This window comes from Misgurnus anguillicaudatus, chromosome 1, assembly GCF_027580225.2.
Source record: "Misgurnus anguillicaudatus chromosome 1, ASM2758022v2, whole genome shotgun sequence".
NCBI lineage: Eukaryota > Metazoa > Chordata > Actinopteri > Cypriniformes > Cobitidae > Misgurnus > Misgurnus anguillicaudatus.
Window position 1 is genome coordinate 13,160,174 of NC_073337.2, and position 24,350 is coordinate 13,184,523.

Below are 24,350 nucleotides of genomic sequence, written 5' to 3' on the forward strand. Positions count from 1 at the left end.
ATTCATTGTTAAGTTAAATATAAACATTTTCTTGGTTAAAGGGGACATTTATAAATATGTTGTCCCCAGAGTACCTACCAGTGATGTGCGGTTCAATGTATAAACAACCCGCACCCAACCGACGTTTTCAACTAACCCACCTGCAACTCGGGCCGCAAAAAAAATATTGTACCTGACCCCCTTACTTTTTTAAAAGTAGTAATTGTTTAAAATAGTTAATTTCAAACGGCCTGACCGACTGCGAACCGAATATCATTAAAAACATTTTCGGATTTTGGACTCGTAACCGCGGGTGACCGCAGACACCCGCTCATTTTGGATAAACCCGCGCATCACTGGTACCTACAGTATGTGAAGAATAGATATTGTTTCCTTTAAATGCAAATGAGCTGATGAAATGCAAACACTGATCGCCATAATGTTTTGTTTTTTGTTGAAATTGAAATTATTTGTGCTGTCAATTATATTCTCTATATCTCTCTCTGTATCTCTCTGCAGTAAATGGCAGTGCCGTGGTTGGATAATTTTTTGATATCACAAGGGGAGCCAAATCTCAATTACCTATTTTTTCCACATGCTTGCAGAGAATGGTTTACCAAAACTAAGTTACTGGGTTGTTCTTTTTCACATTTTCTAGGTTGATAAAAGCACTGAGGACCCAATTATAACACTTAAGTGCAAGAGATGTGCAGAGCTTTTAAAGTGAACATACCTGTTTTAAACTACGTTTTAAGTAAAAATACTTTCAGGATTATATTACCTAAATTTCATTTAAAAAACGATTACATAAACCTGTCAGGCATAAACTTTGGAGCCTAATGTCATGCCTTTGGGGTCATTTTGTGGGAGACGTCATGCCGTCTGCATTTTAGGCAGCGTGCCTGCTTCATTTTCAAATCTTAACAAGCCTCTCCAGTGATAGAACGGAGCACTCTTCTAGGGGGATATCCCATGGCAACCAAATTGGCATAAAAAATCATTGTACACACAATCGGACCCTGACACACACCAAATACACACACACATAAAGCACACTATCAATGGGGCACTGCAATCGACTCTTGTTCGGATGCCTCAGGCTCTCATTGTGGTAAAGCGATAATTTTATCAAACTACAGGTCGAAGTTTATTATCTCCGGCTCAATACCAACCACAGGATCACCAAGGCATTGAGCATACAAAGAGAAAAGGAAACTCTTTGTCAAAGCTGGAATATTGGGTCAGTTTCTTTTGGCTCTGTTGTGAATGAAGGCACTGGGTAGTTGGCACAGTTCAGTAGTTTCAATAAATTCTGGATTCACGAGACCACCTGTAACTGGTGGCCATTCAACTTACCTGTCTGGAAGAGATGACCTTTACGTTTCAAAGGTACAGTTTTTTGCCTTTTCTTTATTTTAAATTATGGTGAAGCAAGGAGCCCAAACATTGTATAGTAAATGAGTCTGAGTTCAATTTCTTTTGCTGCTCATAAACACTGGAGATATTTGAAATAAATGTGTGAGCGAATTTGACTCATATTGAATTGCTTACTGTGAATTATTGTACTGTGATAACAATAACTTTCTCTGAATATTTTATGACTGTTTACTAAATGAAACTTTATATGAAATGAAAACTAAATGGGAGGTTGATTTTTGCATACAGGCTGAGAGAAACAGTCCTTCAAAACATTCATTCATCAATGAAGTTAATGACTTGGTCACATTAGTAGGAAGCTGGGAAGAATTAATAGGTTCATTAACTAAATTTGCATTATTGTATGATTTAAAAAGCGGACAAAAGTGGATAAACGTTTATTGAGTGTTTTAAATTATTTTTTACTGTAGGTGACCTGCATAATAAATGGATGGACTGATAGGAAAAAAACTTTTATACCATAAAAAGGCACCTATACTTAAATGAGAGCTATAACAATATTACTGTAAAAAAACATTTCACATGACGTTTAAGTGGTATGAGAAGATAAAAAATGCATATTGTGCTTAAAATAAATGGATGTTTTCTGTTTGTCATACATTTTTAACTCCAAACACCATTTGGTTATTTTTTCTTCCACATCCCTAAGCCAGTGGCTCATTTTATTGGATTATTTTCTCAGTACTGTGTTTAAATTTTATGTAACTCAGTTTATTATAGTATGGGTTACTTTTTTTAACCCAGCATTAATAAGTGTGTGATAATCTTAGATCTTACTCAGCTAAGGGATATCTGTATGTGGTATCAAGGGAAATCAGACCACTGGATGGTGCGATTGACTAGTCAGAATCAAATATGCTTGAGCCTTCTAATATTGCGTAGAAAAAAATTAAAATAATTTTTCTGTCGCTGGCCCCAAAAGTTCTGTTTTGTACATTAAAAGGTATACAATACATAATACAATGTGGTACTTTTTGGGGTACATTATTGTACCTTAGTGACATATTGTGTACATTTAAGGTACAGTTAAATGTTTGTACCCCTAACATTTACTGGTACAAAATTGGTCCGTAAAGGTACACAATAGGTTCTTAGGGAATAATATTGTACCCTTTGAGGGTACCATCCCAGTCACAGAACTTTTTCCGACAGTGTATATCTTGTATCTCCGTGTATGGATTACATAATATAGTATTAAATTCATGTTAGCACAAAAAGGTCATAAATTCTGTATTGACCTTACATTTATCCACCTGTTTCTTGATGTAAATGTGGGCGCCGCCATCTTTGAGCTTTCCTGTTTATGACTTCCGGTGAGCCACTAAAGCTAATGATAGTCTATTGCCAAGGACACAAGTGTGTCATTTTGACTGGATGTTTAATGTGTATTATAAAATTTAGGAAGACCGACATAATTTGTGCAGTTAGGGGTTGCCATAATAGCTAATACAAACGCAGTAAATCTCTACAAAACATTTGTTTTAACCATAATCCATGCACATAAACTAAATTTGTATGTGGCGCACATGCACTCATGATCTATGTTTACAAAGCCATCCGGTCAAACCTTTCATAGAAACTGACAGTAAACACTAAATACAATAATTGTTTACAAATATTATGCTAATAAAAATATACTGATTTATTTATTCTGCTACTATATATTATTACAAAAATGTGTTTACAGTAAAGAATATATACAACATAATATGCTTAGTTAAAGTTAGGATAGTTCGTAATGTGTTTGCGCGTACTTTTGTTATGTTTTAAATGAAAAAGCAAATACTTTACAAAGTAAGCAAATAATTTCATAAGCTCATGGACCTGCGTAAGAAGTAATGTAATAATATTTTCATAAAACGAAAACAATACTCAATACATGGAGTAGTTTAATGTGTTTATTATGGTTTGTTCAAATAACTTATAATGTGTTGAATGATACTGCTGACTGTGTCGGACCGCGTGAAGCTCGACTTGTCGCCATAAACAAGTCCATTAAAAATTGCCGTTTTTAAAAAAAAAAAACTCACACCAGAGGAACAGTTGTGACATTTTAAACCATCCCCTGAAAAGTTAAAAACACGAAGTCTTGGTGAATTCCATGTAAAAACACTCAAATGACTTTCCCATTGTAAAGATATACTGGTATATCTCTGTGCTTTTATATTTGCGCATTGAAGACCCGTCACCTCTGATCAACAACACGAAATGACTGAATATATCTTCATATATCAAGCCACGTCTTAATTTCATCCTCACACTGGTTCATACATGGCAGGTGTAGTAAATATTAACTGTTGAAATCATGTTTTATGCGTGCTCCAACTACACTGTTTTTTACCGGCTGGCTATTGAACCGAAAGTTTTGCACTGAAAAGGAAATACGTTACATAACTTACTTCGCGTTCGAGAAAAAGTTGGATATGTTTATAATGAAAAAATGCTATTTGTTTCAATAATCTCATTTTTCTTTGCTTAGCTAAAGGTGAACAATTGGAAGTGAATAAGCAAACGTCTCTACACAGTAAACCTGAACTGGATGTTCAGTACTAGCGAAACAGTACTGGACTGATTTGGATTAGTTCCGGACTGTGGTGCGACGGTATTCCTATAATGGGAAAAACTGGCCAGAGCACAGTGGACCTCAACTCTCCTTCGGATGTGAAGCAGGCAGTCCCATTTGAAGACCTGGATCACAACGGTGTTCCTGTGGAGGTGGAGCAGAAGGATACAATACCAGATAGAGGATCCTGGAAGGGCAAGTTTGACTTCCTGTTGTCCTGCGTTGGATATGCCATTGGGCTGGGAAATGTTTGGAGGTTCCCGTATCTGTGTGGAAAGAATGGTGGAGGTAAGACAAGGAAAAGAGACATTGATAAAAGCATGATTTTGTCAAACAGGACATACTTGTTGGTCCAGGAACAATAGACCTATTAATGGTAGGCTTGGTTTGAGGGTGGAATTACAATTGGACATACTTATTAATGATTTCTTTTTGATTTAATAAAGTTGATAAAAACAAATGATATATACAGACTTATTTTCAACCCAGCTTTGGGTCAAGAAAGGAACAAATCCAACCCATTGGATTGGAATTTAATCTATGGGGTTGTTTTACCCCAATGTTGGGTCAAATATAACCATGATAATATAAACATATAAACAAAGTTGGGTTGAAAATATCCCAGCATTTTTTTAGAGTATCATAGAAGGTATAACCCAATAACTACTGACCCAAGTATAAATTATGGCATCCAGCTCTGCTCATGAAAGGCTTTTGCAAAGATGTTGGGTGCATCCCAATTCAGGGTCTGGATCCTTTTAAGTCTGCGGACTTTGAAGGCAAGGCTCGATATTTGAAGGCGGCAACCTCTAAAAGCCATGAAGCGAACTGAAATGAGACTAGCCTACAGGGGGAGTTACGTCACCTGCTGTTCCCGCCCAATATGCACACAACAACTGAGACCTATCAGACTTTTAAAAATAAATATGGAGCCAGATATGTTTTTTTATTTAATTTTAGATATGACACATTGATACAGAATAAACTACCCAACGGTATGTAAAATTTCCCAACCTTAGAAATATACAAAAGCAAAACGCAACACGCACAATATTACAGCAATAATATTAATTCACATCACTAAAACATCATTTATTAAAATAAAACAGTCACAATGACCTTTAGTTTGCAAAATAACACTTTTATTTAACTACAGTTTTGAATGTTTATTTCAAAATACCCAGACGTCACGAGCATCTTGGGATAGCCAAGGCTGTGAAGGATACATCTATGGATCCTTGGTTTCCGGGGGGAAAAAGGCCACATTTGGAGCTTTGTATGTGAAGGAGCCTTCAAATTGGGACAGCCTTCGCCATGGCCCGGTGACGTCATTGGCCTTCAAATACCGCCTTGGAAGGCCGCAGCCCCTGAATTGGGATGCACCCGTTGGATATAACAAGATTGAGCACACGACAACAGGCAGAAGACCGGCCTTCAGTTATAAGATCCTATCATCAGTCAATAAAGATGATTCTCTCGGGTAGAGGAGCTCTATACAGAAGCCGTTTCTCAATGTCAAGGAAGGTTCTTCGGAAGCCAGAATTTCGAGGATGCTACGTCATCGACGTCCGTCGAAGGACTGTTCCAATGTCGAGGATCCTCGGAATTTCAGCCAAGGACTGAGTCCTTCGTTCGAGAAATATCCCATATACAGGAAAGGATGCAAATGTGTATCCTTCAGGGGCTCTTCGCGCGCTGAAATCACCCACAATCCTATGCACGCAGCACCGAAAGCACATCTTTTATTGACGCAATGACGTGCACTTGCTAGCTTTAACGTGTTCTCCGAATGCTTAAGAGGAGCCTCGCCTAGCCTGCGAAGGAAGTGACTTGTAAGGACTAGTCCTGCCAAGGAAGTATCCTTGACATTGAGAAACGGCCAGAGTCGTGTAAAGTGCTTGCCAACCTGTGCACATGCCGGTAGCTAAAACAACCTCGAAAGGTGATTTTAGCGCAATTTGAGTTTAAGAAACAAATCTTTATGTACAGTTGATGTCAGATTTAATAGCTGGTCAAAAAATATGTTGTTTAATTGTGATTTTAGCATGCAATTTTAGAATTGTGTCTTTTCCTATTCAACTAGATTGACCCTAGTCTTGCATGACTGAAACCCTGTCCCAACGAACATTTACCTTTATATAGTCCGTGTCACAGTGTAGTATGAGGTTGAGGCACTGTGACTAGCCTCATACACAACTATTATTATTACACAGTCACCATTAACACCAAGCATGATTCGAATGCCGGCATTTAATGTATACACGGATCTGTGTAGTGGTGTAGTGTATTGTGCATCTGTGTTTAATGTTTTATGTTGTTTATCACAGTTTGTTACTTCCCAAACAAAACTACATTTCATCTGCCATAAAACATTAAAATAACCACACGCACATTCTTTATCTACTATCATTTATTGGGCAACAAACAGCATACAAAGATTACAAACACTCACCAGTTTCCATTTTCCAGAACCAAACCTGTGCAATATACAACCTGGGACTTTTATACACTTACCATGCTGGGCAGCCATTTTGGTTGTGACATCATATGGGTCACCAGTTCATGCCTGTATAAAAGTGTTCTGTTTTTCTGTTTAAAATCTTAATAGTTGTTTGATGTATGTGTGGAATGTTGTGTTTGTACTTATTTATTTTCATTAATGTATATTTTGTTGCCCATGCATGTTTTTATAGTTAGTGGAGAAACCCCCACCAATTTCAAAATGGTTTGGTCCAGGGGCGGAGCTAAGAATATAAAATGGCTCCCACACAGTCAGCCAGGGTGGGTTGTTGTAGGAGTTGTGTTTTGCTTTATACAAAGTTTATTGTGGACTTCTTGTTGATGCAGTTCAGATCAGTTGATTTAGCTGAACTAGCATGTAAATACTTTGTATATAGTGTATATTTTGTACAGTTTATTTTCTTTTTGATTATTTTTCTATTTTTACACCGTGTGTCATTAATAAATCACCCTTCACCTGAATCCAAGCGGTTTCTGTGTCACTTTTGCCTCCTATCCCCCGGTCAAATCATAACAGTCCGTATCATAGTCTGTACAATATTTTCCATTCAAAGGGTTAATATATATTCAATATTTTTACTTTGTACTTTTAGGAGCTTTTCTAATTCCATACTTGTGCACTCTGGTGTTCGCTGGTATCCCATTGTTTCTTCTGGAGACATCATTAGGACAGTACACATCAGTAGGAGGGTTGGGGGTATGGAAATTAATACCCATGATGAAAGGTAAGAAATACAGTATGTTTAAACACACATGTGTAGCTATCTAAATGTATCTGTTAATACAATATATTTATACATTGAGTGTAAATAGATTTAACTTTTAAACCCCAAAATACCCACATAATAAAGTTTTGTCAGTTTTATAATTGAGTAAAGATATTTCAGATTAAGGACTCGGAGCGTCCCTGTATAGCTCAATAGTAGAGTTGTGTTAGAAGTGCAACACACAAATGCTGATAAAAAAGATAAAAAATGTAAATAGCTTTGAATAGCATCTGTCAAATGTTTAAATGCAACGATTTGACACATTTTTATTTTAATATCAATTTGATTTATTTCTGGCTGTATATTGAATGTTTTTGAGAAATTATTTAATTAAAATTAGAGCTAGGTAGGAAAGACACAGAGACCCACAAACAGCGTTACGGCAACTTAAAAAAAAAAAAAAATCTTTAGCTGATTCAAAGAATGGCTACATTGGTTTTGTCCAATGTAAAATTAGTATGTTTTATGAGAAATTTATTAGCACTTTATTATGTCATTATTTGGAATTATCTGCCAAAAATATCAACCTCCAAATGTGAAGAATGATCAGTTATCAGCCAAAATATCCATATGGTGCATTCCTAACCAATATTGTTTTATTTAAAGGTTTGACTCTTAAAATCTCATGTTAGGTGTCGGCCTGGCTGCTGTGGTATTGTCCTTCTGGCTGAACATCTACTACATCATCATCATCGCCTGGGCTTTATATTACCTCTTCAGCTCTTTCAAGGCAGTGAGTGTCTATCCAAAATCCATTCTGTCTCCATTTATTTTGTTACTAAACCCCATGATTATTCATCCAACATCTGTTCATCTTTAACAATGTTTTATTCAATCGCCATCTGTCATCATTGGATGCTTGCACAAATGAATTTCAGGCAACCGAAGTCATTGAAGCTAGGCAGTCACCAATCTGCACCACAATGTAACAGAGCAATAACAGTGAGGTGCATTTGCTGTTTTATGGTATACTTCTACATTTACTCAGTTGTATTGTTATTGTAGCTCAAAAACAGCTTGGACCAAAATGAGCAATGACTAGCTGTCAAGTTCATTTTGAAATTTTGCTAGATTTCTTAAAACTTCCATGTGACCCTGGATCACAGAACCAGTCATAAGGGTCAATTTCTTGAAATTGGGATTTATACATCAGAAATAAATAAGCTTTCCGTTAGTGATGTGCAGGTTGTCTCATAACCACATGTCCTGTGGGTAAAGAAATTGTCACTTTATTTGTGTGTGTGTGTGTGTGTGTGGGGGGGGGGGGGGTTCTGGGGGGGTTGGGGCGGGTCATTAAAACTAAAAAAGCTTATTAAATGCTGTGTGCAATTCCCTATAACCTTTATTAAATATTTGGGAATCTATATTTTCATATGGTTCTTTGACAAGGTTATACCTAGGTCTACATAGCAATGCAACTTGCGTAATATGTCCTTAATTCTTTGGCCTAACGTCATGAAAATGCCAAGCAGCTCTTTCTGCCAGCCACAACAACAAAACAAACAAAGACAAGAAGACAAGGTGTGGGAGAAATTAAGGTTGGGAATTTACATCATTAAAAGAAAAAAAGGTCAAGCTGCTAAATCTAATGTTTGGGACTGATTCTCAGAAATACATTGACCAAACTTATAAACGTAACACTTTTGTTTTTGCCCCCATTTTTCGTGAGCTGAGCTAAAAGATCGAAGACGTTTTCTTTGTACAAAAAGGCCTATTTCTCTCAAATATTGTTTACAAATCTGTCTAAATCTTTGTTAGTGAGCACTTCTCCTTTGTCAAGATAATCCATCCACCTCACAAGTGTGGCATATCAAGATGCTGATTAGACAGCATGATTATTGCACAGGTGGGCCTTAGGCTGGCCACAATAAAAGGCCACTCTAAAATGTGCAGTTTTACTGTATCTTGTGTGACCACCATTTGCCTCACGCAGTGCAACACATTTCCTTCACAAAGAGTTGATTAGGTTGTTGATTGTGGCCTGTGGAATGTTTGTCCACTCCTTTTCAATAGCTATGCTGGATATTGACAGGAACTGGAACACGCTGTTGAATACAAAGAGCATCACAAACATGCTTAGTGGTTGACATGTCGATCTAGAAGGTGAAGATGCTGGATGTGGAGGTCCTGTGTTGGTGTGGTTACATGTGGTCTGCGGTTGGGAGTCCAGATGGATGTACTGCCAAATTCTCCTTTGGAGAAACACCTTTGGAGACAGCTTATGGTAGAGAAATGAACATTCAATTCACGGGCAACAGCTGTGGTGGACATTCTTGCTGTCAGCATGCCAATTGCTCGCTCCCTCAAAACTTCTGACATCTTTGGCATGTTCTATGTGATAAAACTGCACATTTTAGAGTGGCCTTTAATTGTGGGCAGCCTAAGGCACACCTGTGCAATAATCATGCTGTCTAATCAGCGTCTTGATATTCCTGTGAGGTAGATGGATTATCTCTGCAAAGGAGAAGTGCTCACTAACACAGGTTTAGACAGATTTGTGAACAGAAATAGGCCTTTTGTGTACATAGGATAGGACAATATTCGGCGGAGATACAACTGTTGAAAATCTAGAATCTGAGGGTGCAAAAAAATCTAAATGTTAAGAAAATGGCCTTTTAACTCTTTCGCCGTCAGCGTTTTTTAAAAAAGTTGCCAGCCAGCGCCAGCGTTTTTCATGATTTTTACAAAATAAACTTTTTTTTGCCTTCCAGAAAATGTTCTTCGAATATATAAACATACAATATACCAAATGAAAGAACAGACCCTCTGCTTTCAAAAAAAAAAAAAAAGTTTCATCCTACCTTCAGTAGTTCTTTTGTAATCAGCTTTTGAATATGGGTAGGTTTGACGGACTTTTCATAGAGATTCCATTCAGAGCGATCTTTAAAACAGACATGGACATGCAGCAGCTTGCCATAGGGCAATACTTCCGGTTTTAAAAAGTTGCGGAAGAGTTAAAGTTATCAAAATGAAATCTTTACAACACATATTACTAATGATTAATAAATGTTTGATATATTTACGGTAGGATACTGTATTTACAAAATATCTTAATCTTTACTTAAATTCTTAAAGGAATATTCCATTTTCTTAAAAGAAAAATCCAGATAATTTACTCACCACCATGTCATCTAAAATGTTGAGGTCTTTCTTTGTTCAGTCGAGAAGAAATTATGTTTTTTGAGGAAAACATTCCAGGATTTTTCTCATTTTAATGGACTTTAATAGAGCCCAACATTTAATACTTAACTCAACACTTAACAGTTTTTTTCAACTGAGTTACAAAGGACTATAAACGATCCTAAACGAGGCATAAGGGTCTTATCTAGCGAAACGATTTTCATTTTTGATAAAAAAAAAATATATGCTCTTTTAAACCACAACTTTTCGTCTAGGTCTAGTCCAGCGTGACCTAACATAAATGCGTAGTGACGTAGGGAGGTCACATGTTACATATATAAAACGCAAATTTGCGGACCATTTTAAACAATAAACTGACACAAAGACATTAATTAGTATCAATTGACATACAACAACGTAGCAACGGTCCTCTTTCAATGCACTTGTAAACACTGGGGCGGAGTTTCGCGTTCATCATCTGTGACCTCTTGACGTCATGACGTATTGCGTGGGGAGAAGTTGTGGTTTAAAAGTACATATTTTTTATTTTTGTTATCAAAAATGACAATCGTTTCGCTAGATAAGACCCTTATGCCTCCTTTGGGATCACCCAGGGCCCTCCGAAACTCTGTTGAAAAAAACTGTTAAGTGTTGAGTTAAGTATTAAATGTTGGGCTCTATTAAAGTCCATTAAAATGAGAAAAATCCTGGAATGTTTTCCTCAAAAAACATAATTTCTTCTCGACTGAACAAAGAAAGAGATCAACATTTTGGATGACATGGTGGTGAGTAAATTATCTGGATTTTTCTTTTAAGAGAATGGAATATTCCTTTAAGAAAAGTAGATAATTTTGATGTATTGTTGGCTATCGCTACAAATATACCTGTGGGACTTATGACTGGTTTTGTTGTCCAGGGTCACATATGAGAGTGGAATTTGAACATTTTCCACTAAAAACTACACCTCCATACTTTTAAATCTCATAAAAAGTATCTTGCCTAGGACTCCTACTGGTTCCCTCTCAAGGGAAAAAGGAGGTGCATAAACTGAGCTTTAGCTAACTAAAAATGTCTTATTTTAAAATCAAAACATTGTTCTTCATTGCACTGTGTCTAAATTTAATTATATGTTACATTAGTTTTCACCATCTGTGTCTTCACGGATTAATTCATTTGTCTGGGGTTTAAAAAAAAAATCAATGTCTGCTCAGAATTCTTTTTTCAATCTCTCTCTTCCTTCCCCTTTCTCTCTGTCTCTCTCCGCCCCTTAAGCCTCTAAAGCTCTTTGTGGGTCTGTCTTTTGGTCTGGAGAGTGTTTTAAAAGCTCCACAGAACGGTCAAATAATAACTGTCTGTTTTGTGCAAAGTGAAGTGCAGTTTCTGCACACTGTGCCATGGGAATAAAAGCTCTCCTATTAAAAGCAGTGCAAAGAGAAACTCTGAAAAAAAAACTAGCCTTTGTTTTTTTTTAAGAATACATTGTGCTGCATTTTCAACTTTTATATATTTAAGTCCCTATCCACTATGTCATTGCTTTATTATATTACATTATTTTTCTTGCTTTAATTACACTGTTTACTGAACCTCTCTTTCTTTTTCTATTTCTTCAGGAGTTGCCATGGCAAACTTGTGATAACCCTTGGAACACTGACCGCTGCTTTTCCAACTATAGTCTTATGGATACCACCAACCTGACCAGTGCTGTAAATGAATTCTGGGAGTCAGTAATAACAACTTTATTACAACTTTTATTTTGAAACCCGTATCTAATAAAAGCCATCTTAAACCATGCCCTGAGCCCTGAACCAATGGTTTATGGAAATTCTAATATAATTGTATATATTAATGTTAAATATTAACTAGATGTTAATCTTAAAGAAAGCATGTGTAAAGTATAAAAATAAATGACTTATGAAATAGATTCAAGTTTTTTTAGTCTTTTTACAGCAGTTTATTTCTGATAACAAAGGAAATGAATGAGTCCAATAAAACCATCTATATTTAAATTTTTGGATCCTAATCAGTGATTATAAACACTGTAAAAAATGTCTGTAGAAATTACAGTATTACTAGCTGCCAGTAACTTACTGTAGCTTTTACATGTATGTTATTTACTAGCAACAGTTTGTTCAAAGTTAAATGAACATGAAACATTTACAGTCTTTATCTTCTACAGTAAATACTGGCAACCAGCTGCATAATTACAGCAATTTTTTTTTACAGTGAATGATTGTAGAACAAATGTTGTTTCGCAAAACTTTCTTCAAACCACAAACCTGTCCTCATGCAACCCTATATCACGAAATTATGTACCACGCTGGTCCTATACGTACGGACCAGCGTGACAATGTCACGTTTTGCCACGTTTAAGCGTGAGGATGTCACGCTTTTCTGTTTGTGTCACGTATTAGTTACTCAACTTTTTTGTCCTATATTCAAACCTTTGTCGCTTCGGTTTAGGGTTAGATTTGGTGCTTGTGTTAGTATGTCACTTTAAGTATTGGTTTATATAAAAAAAAGATACAAGACTTATTCTTATATATTTCTAAACTTTAACCAATTGTCGCCTGACGTTGGGGTTAGAGTTGGGTTTGGGTAGGAATGTCATTTTATGTAAATCTAACCCCAAACCGAAGCGAATATGGTAAGAAATTAGGACAAAAAAGTTGAGTAACCAATACGTGACAGTGACACAAACAGAAAAGTGTGACGCTGGTCCATACGTGCCTATAGGTACATAATTGTGATATTGGGTTGCCTCATGAGGAAAATCTGAATATGCACAAATGCATGTGCAAATGCCATTTGAAACAAGATCGAAAGAAAGATTATTAACTTCATCATGTTAAATAACTTGTTACTTATAGGCTCTTATTTCGTCTAGGAGAAACATGCATCAGATAACAAATGGTTTGGAGGAACCTGGGGAATTGCGCTGGCCATTGGTTGGAACGCTGGCATTAGCCTGGATTCTTGTATATTTCTCGATTTGGAAAGGTGTAGAGTGGACCGGGAAGGTGATTATCAAAACTCCACTAATATAGCGAAAATGATTTTCACACTTTTTAGCTTATTGCTCCTTTATTGTTCCCCACTTCACTTTGCTGTCAGAGTTGTGTTCATGTCTTTTATTTTGAAGTTGCCTCATCATTTTGTAGTCCTTGTATCAGGGTTATTGTAGTCTTCATGTTATCCTGTGCCCTTTTTATGTCCAGGTGTGTCTTGTTACCCTTGATTAGTCTGTGCAAATATAGAGGGTATGCATTGACGTCACTTTTCCACGTGACTATGCCGGAACTTGCCCCGTCGAGTGGCAAACGTTCAACAAAATGGCTGGCTTTCAGACCTATGGTCTGTGTACGTTGGTATGAACGATCAATTTACTTCTCATTTCGGTGTTTTTTGGCAGTCTGTAAAACAATAGCTGCAAATTCTTGTTAAATTTGCTGGTACAATCTATCGCACAACAGCTTTTTTTTATTTAGACGCATTTTCCACGTGTTTTCGCTGATTTCACATTGTACACAAATTCTGCCGCTCTGTCTTTTGCCACTCAGTGGGCGTAACCGCAGGCACTTTCGTCGAAGGTGAGGTCACGTGCATACCCTCTATTGTAGGTTAGATATTGTAGGTGTTGGTTCTGTTCATGCTTAAGGTTTTCTCAATGGTTCTAGTTTTGGAATTTTGCTCATGTTTCGCTTTGTTAAAGACATTTATCTGCATATAGGTCCTGCCTTGTTTCATGTTTTGGACAATATACGTTACAGCTATATTTTCTGCAATCCTTACTTCCACATTTTAATCTGATTTATTTATCTCCTAGTCTTGTTTTGTTGGTGCAAAGGTTCCCTTTAAAACTTCAGGCTTTAGTTTTTAGTTATGATTAATTTCAGTGCAGTATTTTTTTAATTCTTTAGGAGAAATGATGGTTGCACTTTATTTTACAGTGACGTTCTACATGTACATACATACACTGTCAGACAAAATTGGTAAAAAATGGTCCCAAGCATCATTGAGTTAGTACTCTTTACAGAGGTACTAATAGATACCATTTAGGTACAGATATGTATGGAGGTATTGAGGTATTGACAATGCACTCTTTGGTACCAATTTATACCTTTGGGACTCTAATAAGAACTCTGTAAATGCCGTAGTGGAAATGTTTTTAGCATGCTGTTGTTCAACTTTTGCTTAAGAAACGGGGTTTGGCGGAAAATTGTCTTGAGAATTACCGTCCTGTCTCTAAGTTATAATTTTTATCCAAACTTCTAGAGAAAGTTGTTTATTCTCAACTGATTCCTTATCTGTATACAAGGAAGCTCACAGAACCTCTCCAATCTCCGCCCATCATAGTACCGAGTCTGCTTTGATTAAAGTGCTTGATGACATTTTACTCTAAAATGTAGTTCTGCTCCTTTTTGATCTTACAGCTGCCTTCGGTACAGTCAATCATAATACTCTTCTTTGGTGGTAAGAGCATTCATTTGGTATCGGGGGTACCACTTTGCAATGGTTCAATTCTTATCTTAGTGATAGGTCTTTTTCCATTGAATTAGGTAAGTTCTCTTCATCTGTTGCTCCAATTACTGGTGGAGTGCCTCAGGGATCCATTTTGGGGCCACTTCTTTTTAATTGGGGGATATTATTAGGAAGCATAATGTTTCACTTATATGCTGATGATACCCAGTTATACACCTCTGAAAGCCGCTGATACTTGCGGACATTAAGAAATGTCTGTCTAGTAGTTTTCTTCGACTCAATGAGAGTAAAACTGAAATAACTGTTGAGAACTGACTTTTTAAATGAGCTTCATATACATTTTTCTTCAGTTTCCCCACAGCTCCTTTTTCATCGTCCAGATCATTAAGGTCTGCGAAAAAGACTCTTTTAGCTCTTCCTCGGTCACGATTAAAAACAAAGGGTGATAGAGCTTTTTCAATTGCTGTTCCCCGTGTCTGGAATCAATTGCCACTGGACATCCACCTAGCACTTTCTGTTGTAACTTTTAAAACATTGTTGAAAACTTACTTGTACTCCCAGGCATTTTAATTTACTTCTTTTTAATATTGTTTTTATTATTATTAATGTTGTTTTGTCTGTGTTGCCTGCTTTTATTTCTGCTTTGTTTAGCACTTTGGTCAGTGCTGCAGTGATAAATGTGATATATAAATGCACTTTACTTACTTACTTAGTATAGTGTACTTTTTTCAAGGGTACCACTTCAGTGACAGCTGGGGACCATTTTTTGACGGTGTACTTTCTGTGAAACTATAATTACTAGGGCACAGCCTTAAACCTAATACATTAACCCATATTAAATCCGTAGATACCAGTATTTTGCTGGTTAAATACATAGTTACAATAGATGTGAGTAGCACAGTGGAGATATTTTGGTCTTGGCGGAATTTGTTGAGTTGTTTGAGTTCATATTTGGCTTTGTGATTTATCGCTCTGTTTGAGTGACAAGCTGGCACGGCAATATTAACTCAGCCAAAAGTGTGAGTGGATAAGCCACTTTTAAGCTCAATAAAGACATAAGGCAACAGATGTGTCTTGACACTAAAGTAATCAATATTAATCGCTTTTTCTAAAATTAAAGAAAAATTGTCCTCTTTATTTTCTCATTTTCTGAAGAAAATTGAATTTAATCTTCTGCACCGAAGAGGAAAATGCATTTCCAGAAGTCTATGGCTTTGATAGACACCACTCATTAGGGACAACCATTTTCCTACAAAGCACATTTCATCTTGCTACACCCTCAGAAAAAAAGTACAAGAAGGTACTGTAAAAAAATCCATAGAAATTGCAGCTGGGTTGCCGGTAACTTACCGTAGATTTAAATTTGTGTTATTTACGGCGACATTTTGTTCAAAGTTAAATGAACATTTAACATTTACAAGTCTTTGTCTTTACAGAGTAAAACTAAAAAAAAACACCATCAAGCAAAACATTCTGGGAAACAAAATCTGAAGCAAAAAACAGAAAAAGGTTGATGATAATTTCTTGTTCCCATAATGCTTTGCATGAGGCTGTTATTGTATAGTTTTACTCTGTAAAGATAAAGACTTGTTAATATTTAAAATTTATTTAACTTTGAACAAACTCTTGCCAATAAATAACATACATTTAAATCTACGGAAAAATTACCGGCAACCCAGCTGCAATAACATTGTAATTTCTACGGAATTTCTTTTACAGTGTCTGGTGGTGACAACGTTTTAAAAAGTACACTTTTGTACCTAAAACGTGCATATTGGTACCTTTATGGTACACATTGATACCTTAAAGGTACATACTGGCACCTGAAAGATACATATCTGTACCAAAATTAGGACCTTTTTAAAAGGTACCGTCCCAATGACAGCTTTTCTGAGAGTGTACCTACATTCAAAGAGAAGCAATTAAATGCATTTCATTAAAACGTAGTTGTCCATAATAGGGCTTATTCGCAAACACCGGAAGTAGCTAACTGCAGCCATATTGTTGACATGACATCTGTCCTGCCCCTAGCCACACGTAGATTGAGATGAGGGGATGAGTAGTCTAATGGCTTCATCTCATCGGTATCAAGAGAAGATAAGCTTGATTATTGTGGAACCATATCAAATAGACCCAATAGCCTTAAGTAAAGATCCGTCCTTATTGCCAGCCGTAACTTATCCGGATATTTATAACTATATCGTTCATACAGTATCAGCATACATCACACAAGCACTGAAGGGCCATTCACATTATAACGATAACTATATTATCGTCCACATCACCAAACAATACGTTTATTCTAATTCGCTCACGGCACTCGCACAAATCACTTGCCTTTAATATTACTTGTAATAAAAACTTTTGCAGATGTCCTCAACACGCTGCGTTTCGCGTAACCCTAAACAGTGAATCTATTAGTTTGTGTAATCTTACCTTTTAACATAACAGTTAGTTAATGTAATAGATTAAAAAGCATTACGTAGTCAATTTTCACAGCAACTGCAGGTAATCTTATGTTATAGACCTCAGCTTCACTGTCAAGTTCAAATAGATTTTAATGCTATCAATGGTTTATCCTTCATCAGGTGGGAAAAATTGCTCAGAAAGTGATCCCAAAATTGTATCTGTATCGTTATAGTTTTGGTGTGAGCTCCGCTATTCTCTTAAATATTAAACGATTTTCAAAACTATATTTTTATAGTTATCGTTATAATGTGAACGGCCCTTAATTCCCTACCTAGTGTCAATGCCAGACCTATTATTATGTTCATATAGTTATTAATAATACTAATTTAATAACTGTCTCAATTTATGGCATCTTATTTGAAAGAGCAGTTTCATCCACTGCTTACAGCTAACCATATGTGATCAAATTATGGGGACAGACTTTGTTGTGAGGCATCCCTAACGTTACCTGTGGTAAAATGATGGGGACAGACTTTGCTGTTGGGAGTCTCTCCTTGGTTCAACTCATCTGTCTCCTTCCTTTCGTGTTTTCTGACAGTCGGTATTGCATAAAAACTAATTCCGGGGTTCTTTTTGCTGTTGTTAGAACAGCCGCGTATTACACCACACACCATCGCGCGGTTTTAAACAAATGACATCGATAATACCATGCATAATACCCACGCTGCCTCGCTTGTCAATTGACAGACTGACAGTTCTATACCAACAACATGGCCGCCACGAACATTGATGACGTAGATCGAATAACTCCTATAATTAAAATGTCCCCCTCCCCCACTCTCTCTCTCTCTCTCTCTCCATCTATCTCTCTCTCTATGATGACAGATTGTAAATCTTAAATAAATAAAGTAGTTTCTCCTTCTTTCTCTCTCATCCTCAGGTGGTGTATTTCTCTGCCACCTATCCCTATTTCATGCTCTTCATTTTGTTCTTCCGGGGGGTTACTCTACCTGGTGCTAAAGATGGCATCCTTTTCTACATTACCCCTGACTTCAACAAGCTTTTAAAATCAGAGGTAGCCTTTGTAGCTTAGTTTATAATGTGGCTTTTAAAAACTAAGGTCATATATGCATCCTTGCAATCAAGTGAACCGAGAAATTTATTTTAAAATCTAACATTGTTTCATTTTCTCTCAGGTGTGGCTGGATGCGGCCACTCAGATATTTTTCTCATATGGTTTGGGTTTAGGCTCTCTTATTGCTCTGGGCAGCTACAACCACTACAACAATAATGTCTACAGGTAAGAACTATTTGCCGCTCTTTAGTGAAACAGAAAATATATACTTGTGGTTTTAACTTCAATGAGTGATCCTGCAAAAGTGTATATTATGCATGAAGAATGACCAAAAAATATGGAACTGACAAAAATTAGGAGAAATTCATACTAATGATTAAAATTATGGCTTTGAATTTGTGCTATTTTATTGTGTTTATTATAAGCTGATAATTTTTTTTTTAAGAGATTCTGTCATCGTGTGCTGTATAAATTCTTGCACTAGTATGTTTGCTGGAATCGTCATATTTTCCATTGTGGGCTTCATGTCACACATCACAAAAAGACCAATTGAAGAACTGGCTGCCTCAGGTCATTACATCATTATTGTCAATTATTATGAAAGTTGAAAATGTAATTGTGTTTACACAGTTGCCTGAAGATGTTTATGGTTTAAATATAGGTCCAGGTTTGGCGTTTTTAGCCTACCCACAGGCTGTTACCCAGCTGCCCATGTCTTCACTCTGGGCTATACTTTTCTTTTCAATGCTCCTCATGCTTGGGTTGGATAGTCAGGTACTACACATATACACGGAAACACATACATAAATATTTTAGGAGTGATTCAAACGGCAAGTTTAATTTAAGAATATAGATTTGCCAGAATTGTACCATATTTGTTCAATAAATATTAAACTTTAAATATATAAGTTTTTCCATTTTATTTTTCATGTATAATTTTTACTTTTTATTGAAACAATTCAGCCATTAGAAAAAATTGAAATATTTGAAAATGCAATGACCTACTAAAGGTTCATTTGAAAAAAAGCATGCAAATATGTAAAAAAAATTTTTAACTCATTCCCCGCCATTGACGAGTTATCTTGTCAATTATGAGTTAATATTTAACTAATAAATATGCCTTTCTGGACGAATTTCAAAGTGAAAGTGTAATACTGCTTTTATCCACTGGATGGCCAAAACCGAATTTATCAAAAACGGAAGTTAAAAAGATTTAATGATTTATTTTAACTGCCTTTATGTTTGATAGTCATTCTGAGTCTGATATCTAATATAAATTCCTTTACAAAAACGCAATTTTTTAAGCTTTTTGCTCAAAATGTTGTATTTTTGAAGAGAAATATCCATATTTCAGTGGTTAAATTAAGTGGAAAAAGTAAATATATAATGAAACGTTTTTTCCCCATTTTGTTTGTTTGTTTATTTTTTGTTTGAAAGCAAAGGGTGTGTTCTTTAATTTGATATAATTTGTATGTTTATATATTTATAGAAGATAATTTTTCCTGCAAGGAATTTTGTGAAACTTTTGTTAAAATCACAAAAATGCAGGTGGGCAACTTTTCTCAAAAAGGCTGGCGGTGAATGAGTTAATAAACATATTTTCATACTAACAGGCCTTTAAATTATAATATTTAATAGATAATGAAATAAAATCATTTTGCTAAGTGAAATTTTAATTTATTTGGTTAAATTTATGTTTACAGCTATTTTTTATCTTATCTTCTTTTATGCATGCATTGTTTAGACATGCTTTGCAACACTTATTGTAACATAACACATATCAAAAAGACACACGTGGGACAAAATGCATTTCCAATTGTCAATAATCATTAAAAACAGTGTTTTTTTCTATGTGTACTGTTTCATACAGTATAATACAGCACTATGTTCACGTCTCTATGTCAGTTTTGTACAGTGGAGGGCTTTATAACGGCTCTGATGGATGAATATCCCACAGTCCTGAGAAAGAGAAAGAAAATTTTCATTCTTATTGTCTGTATAATATCCTTCATCATCGGCTTCTCCAACATCACACAGGTGAGAAACATCCACCTGAAAAACTCTGTCTAAAGATGCTATCTTCACTATTTGTTTCAATGCAATTTCACTGTGTGTGTTTCTTCTTTAGGGTGGCTTGTACGTGTTCAAATTGTTTGACTACTATTCAGCAAGTGGAATGTGTCTCCTGTTCCTGGTCTTTTTTGAGACGATCTCAATTTCCTGGTTTTATGGTATGTCTCTTCATAAGATTATAAACATGCACTCTCAGAAAAAAGGTACATAAAGGTGGTCACTGGAGTGGTACCTTTCCAAAAAGTACACTTTTGTACCTAAAAGCAGTGCTTTAAGTGGCCCAAAAGAGGTGCTGGTACTCTATTTTTTTTTTTTTTGCTGACTCGATATTGGATATATTGAAGGGGTTATATATTCAGCAGTTAACAGACGACCTTGTAAAAAATAATAAATCCTTTTATAAGTTTGTGGATTTGCTCGAGCTAGATATAGCTACTGAACATAAAGTCTCTATTAATACTTTTTGGCATTATGAAGTAATAGCATAAATGTCACCCATAGACTACTACACCTACAGTATATTACAAGTTTCCTGAAGAATAGAATAGATGTATTAACTAGAAATCATGGAACCCAATCTTCTGTCTGATAGAGTTTGTTAGATTTAGATTTTGTCATTGAATGTAGATATCAATTCTGTCTCTTCTGTACTCTTTAGGGGCAGAGAAATTCTATGAAAATATAGAAGATATGATTGGTTATCGGCCCTGGGGCTTCTGGAAACACTGCTGGACATACTTTACTCCATTAATCTGCTTTGTAAGTACTTCACCCGCAGTTACAGGTTACAGTCTTAATAAAAGACACAAAAACCATTACAGTATTGTTAAACGCTCATGTGCTTAATGAACTATGATCATTTGTACTGTGTTTCATATTCTGTAGGGTGTATTCACATTCAGCGCCATTGAAATGACTCCTCTGACACTGGGGAAGTATGTGTACCCGCCCTGGGGTCAGGGGATTGGGTGGCTTATGTCTCTCTCCTCTATGATTCTAATACCTGGATATGTCATCTATATGTTCATCACCACCAAAGGCAGCATCCGACAGGCAAGAACTACCATTGGCTCTCCTATCTCCTACGCTTCCTTCCTTCTGTACCTCCTTCCCTTTCCCATACTTATGTCCCTCCCTTCCTTTCTTTCATCCTTCTTTACCTCCCTTCCTCCCTATTCCCCTCTCTTCCTATATTCATCCATCCCTCCCTCCCTCCCTCCCTCCCACTTTTCCTTTCTTCCTTCGTATCCTTCTTCCCCCACTGGGACTCTGAGAATATTTAAAAACATTTTACAATTTTTAATTAAAAATATATTTATATTTTTACTTTTGTGAATGTACAATAATTTTACTGGTTTATGTCTGTCTTTCTCAGCGTTGGCAAAAGATGACCAGCCCATCTGAGCTCAAAACCCAAGACACCAATGATATCACGCAACAGCCCCCACAGACAGGAATTATGGGTGAAGCTTCTGTCTGACATAATTTCCTCTTTTCTGTACAATGTGCGGTAAAGACAGTGAACTGTGCCCAAATCAATTTCTTCCATTCTCCCGGACTTTCCTTGAAATCTGAAAGCAGTCTGAAGCGAACCACGAATACACGACTCTCTTCCTGCATTTTATGTCACTTCGTCCCTCTCTAAAGTTGCATTGTGAGACACATATGTGAGGTCTTCCTAGAGAAAGTAATTTCATTTACTGTCAGTCTCAAGATATGATCTAGCCACACACTCGCCCTTGCAGGGTATTTGGGGCTGGAGCTTTTTCAGCTTTTCTGGTCATAGGCAGGGTACACCCTGGATAGACTGCTAATCTGTTGCAATGTATAGTCTGTATAATTTTAGCATTTATATAAGAGTGGTTAATCTTAAAGGCCTGTCACAAAATGTAAATTGTCTGAAAGCAGTTAGAGAAACATGAAGTTTGAGTTTCAAAGTTGAAAACATGAATAAATCTGGGCATACTGTACGTGGTAATGTGTCCAAGGATCTTTATATAATATCTTTGTATGTGCATGAATGTATAACGTATACTGTACCTGAGGTGACTACTCACCACCAAGTTTTCACTATTTCAATCACATTTTCCTTCACTGCATTTTTAACGGTTTGTCTGTGTGAACCACACAGCTAGCAAATTTAGCTCACAAACTTAAAGACAGTCCGTGGCAGGGCCACAAAAGTATGCGGAGATCCATGAGAATGCCACAGAAAAATGAGCAATGAGCAAAAATGAGCCCTGCCACGGACTGGTTTTATTGGTTTTTGGCGCATCACGTCATCTGCTTACTCATCGCAAAAATGCTGTATATAACGAACGTCATATAGTTTGTATGTATGTTGCTGTGATATATAATTATACAGAATTACCTTTTTTATTTTCTAAGCAACCGAGATGTTGCCCCTGGGGGAGTTGGTGCCCTACGTAAACTGCGTACTCTGCATATAGGGAATGGTGTTACTGATCCTGTCAGCAAGTCTTTGTTAAGTTTACCCGCCACCTGCATCTGGGTTCCGTTCCTGCACGTCTGTGACACCCAATACTTCAGAAAACTGGTTTGGATACTAATGACCCAAATAACTAGCCTGGTCCAACCAGACTCTCGTACATTCATTTCATTTGTACAGAGAGTCTGGCCAGGCTCCATTGCAAAGCGTTACTTCTGTTAAGGAGGGTCCTCTGTTGAAGTTTAAAACTATTGGATCTGCCCAGAGTCACTCAGGATCTGCCTTAGGCAATCGCTAACGTGTGGTCGTGACATATATCATGCGCCGAAACCGGCCGGAAACAACAAGTCCGAATACTCAGACCAACAAAACTTAGCAAACCTGGTTCTTGCTCCGGCTTTAACTTCTGTATATTCGGCAGTTTTGCAACAACGGACCGAATAGCTTTTCTCACGTCTTTCTCCGCTGCCATTACTGAACTACAACTCAAAATGACGCACAACCTCAACGTCATCGTTCTTAGCCAATCCCCTCTGTTTGGTGATTGGACCTGCAGATTTTTGCAGGAGAAAACAAAACTCTACACAGCAGTCCCAGACGTAGTACTGAAGCGAAATGAAAATTAAGCGGAAGCACGTAGGAGGGCGGAGCCAGGCTACCAAATAACTACCACCCCATTCATCACCAAACTTTTAAAACGGACTGTAGCAACTTAACCTCAAGTCCACTTTCATAACAATAACCCTTACAAACTTTTTCAGCCTGGTTTTTGCCATAATCATCATACCACTGAAACAGCTCTAGTAAAAATCACTAATGATTTCCTACTTGCAGCTGACAACTGCAAGTCTTCTATCCATCTTGATCCTTCTTGACTTCACTGCAGCCTTTGATGCTGCAGATGATCTCCCACTAAATTATTCTGGCTGCCATTGGGATCACCAAAAAATTGGTTCTGGTCATATCTACACCGTAGAATAATTTCGTTTATGGAACAAAACTGTATCTGAAACACACAATCACTCATGGTGTTCCTCATGGTTCAGTGCTGGGACCACTGCTTTTAATCATTTATTGTACATATTGTATATATGACACTATTCTCCATTTTGGGATAAATTTTCACTGCTATGCAGATTTTAACTGTACCAACAGTCAGACTTAGCATCATGGAGGCCAAAGCCTTCAGCTGCTCTGCCCCACATTCCCTCCTCACATCCATCAACTTGACTCTCTTCATTAATTCAAATCACAACTAAAATATACTTATTCAGATTAGCATACTCTAAATAAACTTCACCATATCTATGTTGATTTTATGGTATAAAAAGCTTTTATTAGTTTTACACCTTGTTTTAACTTACTACTTGATTGTAGTATTGACAAACTTGGGCTTGTATTGTTTCTATGTTTGTTCTGTAAGGTGTTCTTGGGTGTCTTGAAAGGCATCAACAAATAACATGTATTATTATTATTAGT

General features: G+C 36.6%; 1 protein-coding gene across 3 annotated transcripts; it reads left to right on the forward strand.

The window, feature by feature from the left end:
* The first annotated feature begins 1,023 nt into the window (after window positions 1-1,023).
* On the forward strand, window positions 1,024-23,594 carry slc6a1l (solute carrier family 6 member 1, like). Of its 3 annotated transcripts, none has more exons than XM_055191337.2 (15): window positions 1,024-1,368; window positions 3,896-4,267; window positions 7,093-7,224; window positions 7,899-7,999; window positions 11,997-12,106; window positions 13,271-13,403; window positions 18,215-18,349; window positions 18,471-18,574; window positions 18,795-18,919; window positions 19,011-19,123; window positions 20,255-20,386; window positions 20,478-20,580; window positions 21,081-21,181; window positions 21,308-21,475; window positions 21,798-23,591. In XM_055191337.2, the coding sequence occupies exons 2-15, from the start codon at window positions 4,030-4,032 to the stop codon at window positions 21,900-21,902; spliced, it is 1,800 nt and encodes a 599-aa protein (XP_055047312.2). In that variant the 5' UTR covers window positions 1,024-1,368; window positions 3,896-4,029; the 3' UTR covers window positions 21,903-23,591. The 3 variants fall into 3 exon arrangements, with proteins under 3 accessions (XP_055047312.2, XP_055047313.2, XP_055047314.2); XM_055191338.2 differs by having other exon boundaries at window positions 3,902-4,267; XM_055191339.2 differs by lacking the exon at window positions 18,215-18,349 and having other exon boundaries at window positions 21,798-23,594.
* Window positions 23,595-24,350: the final 756 nt, after the last annotated feature.

Coding starts and splice junctions, on each gene's coding strand:
- slc6a1l (XM_055191337.2), top strand. CDS start 4,030: ATGGGAAAAACTGGCCAGAGCACAGTGGACCTCAACTCTCCTTCGGAT. Junction 19,124..20,254: donor TGCTTGGGTTGGATAGTCAG/GTACTACACATA, acceptor TCTCTATGTCAG/TTTTGTACAGTGGAGGGCTT. Junction 21,182..21,307: donor TTACTCCATTAATCTGCTTT/GTAAGTACTTCA, acceptor CATATTCTGTAG/GGTGTATTCACATTCAGCGC.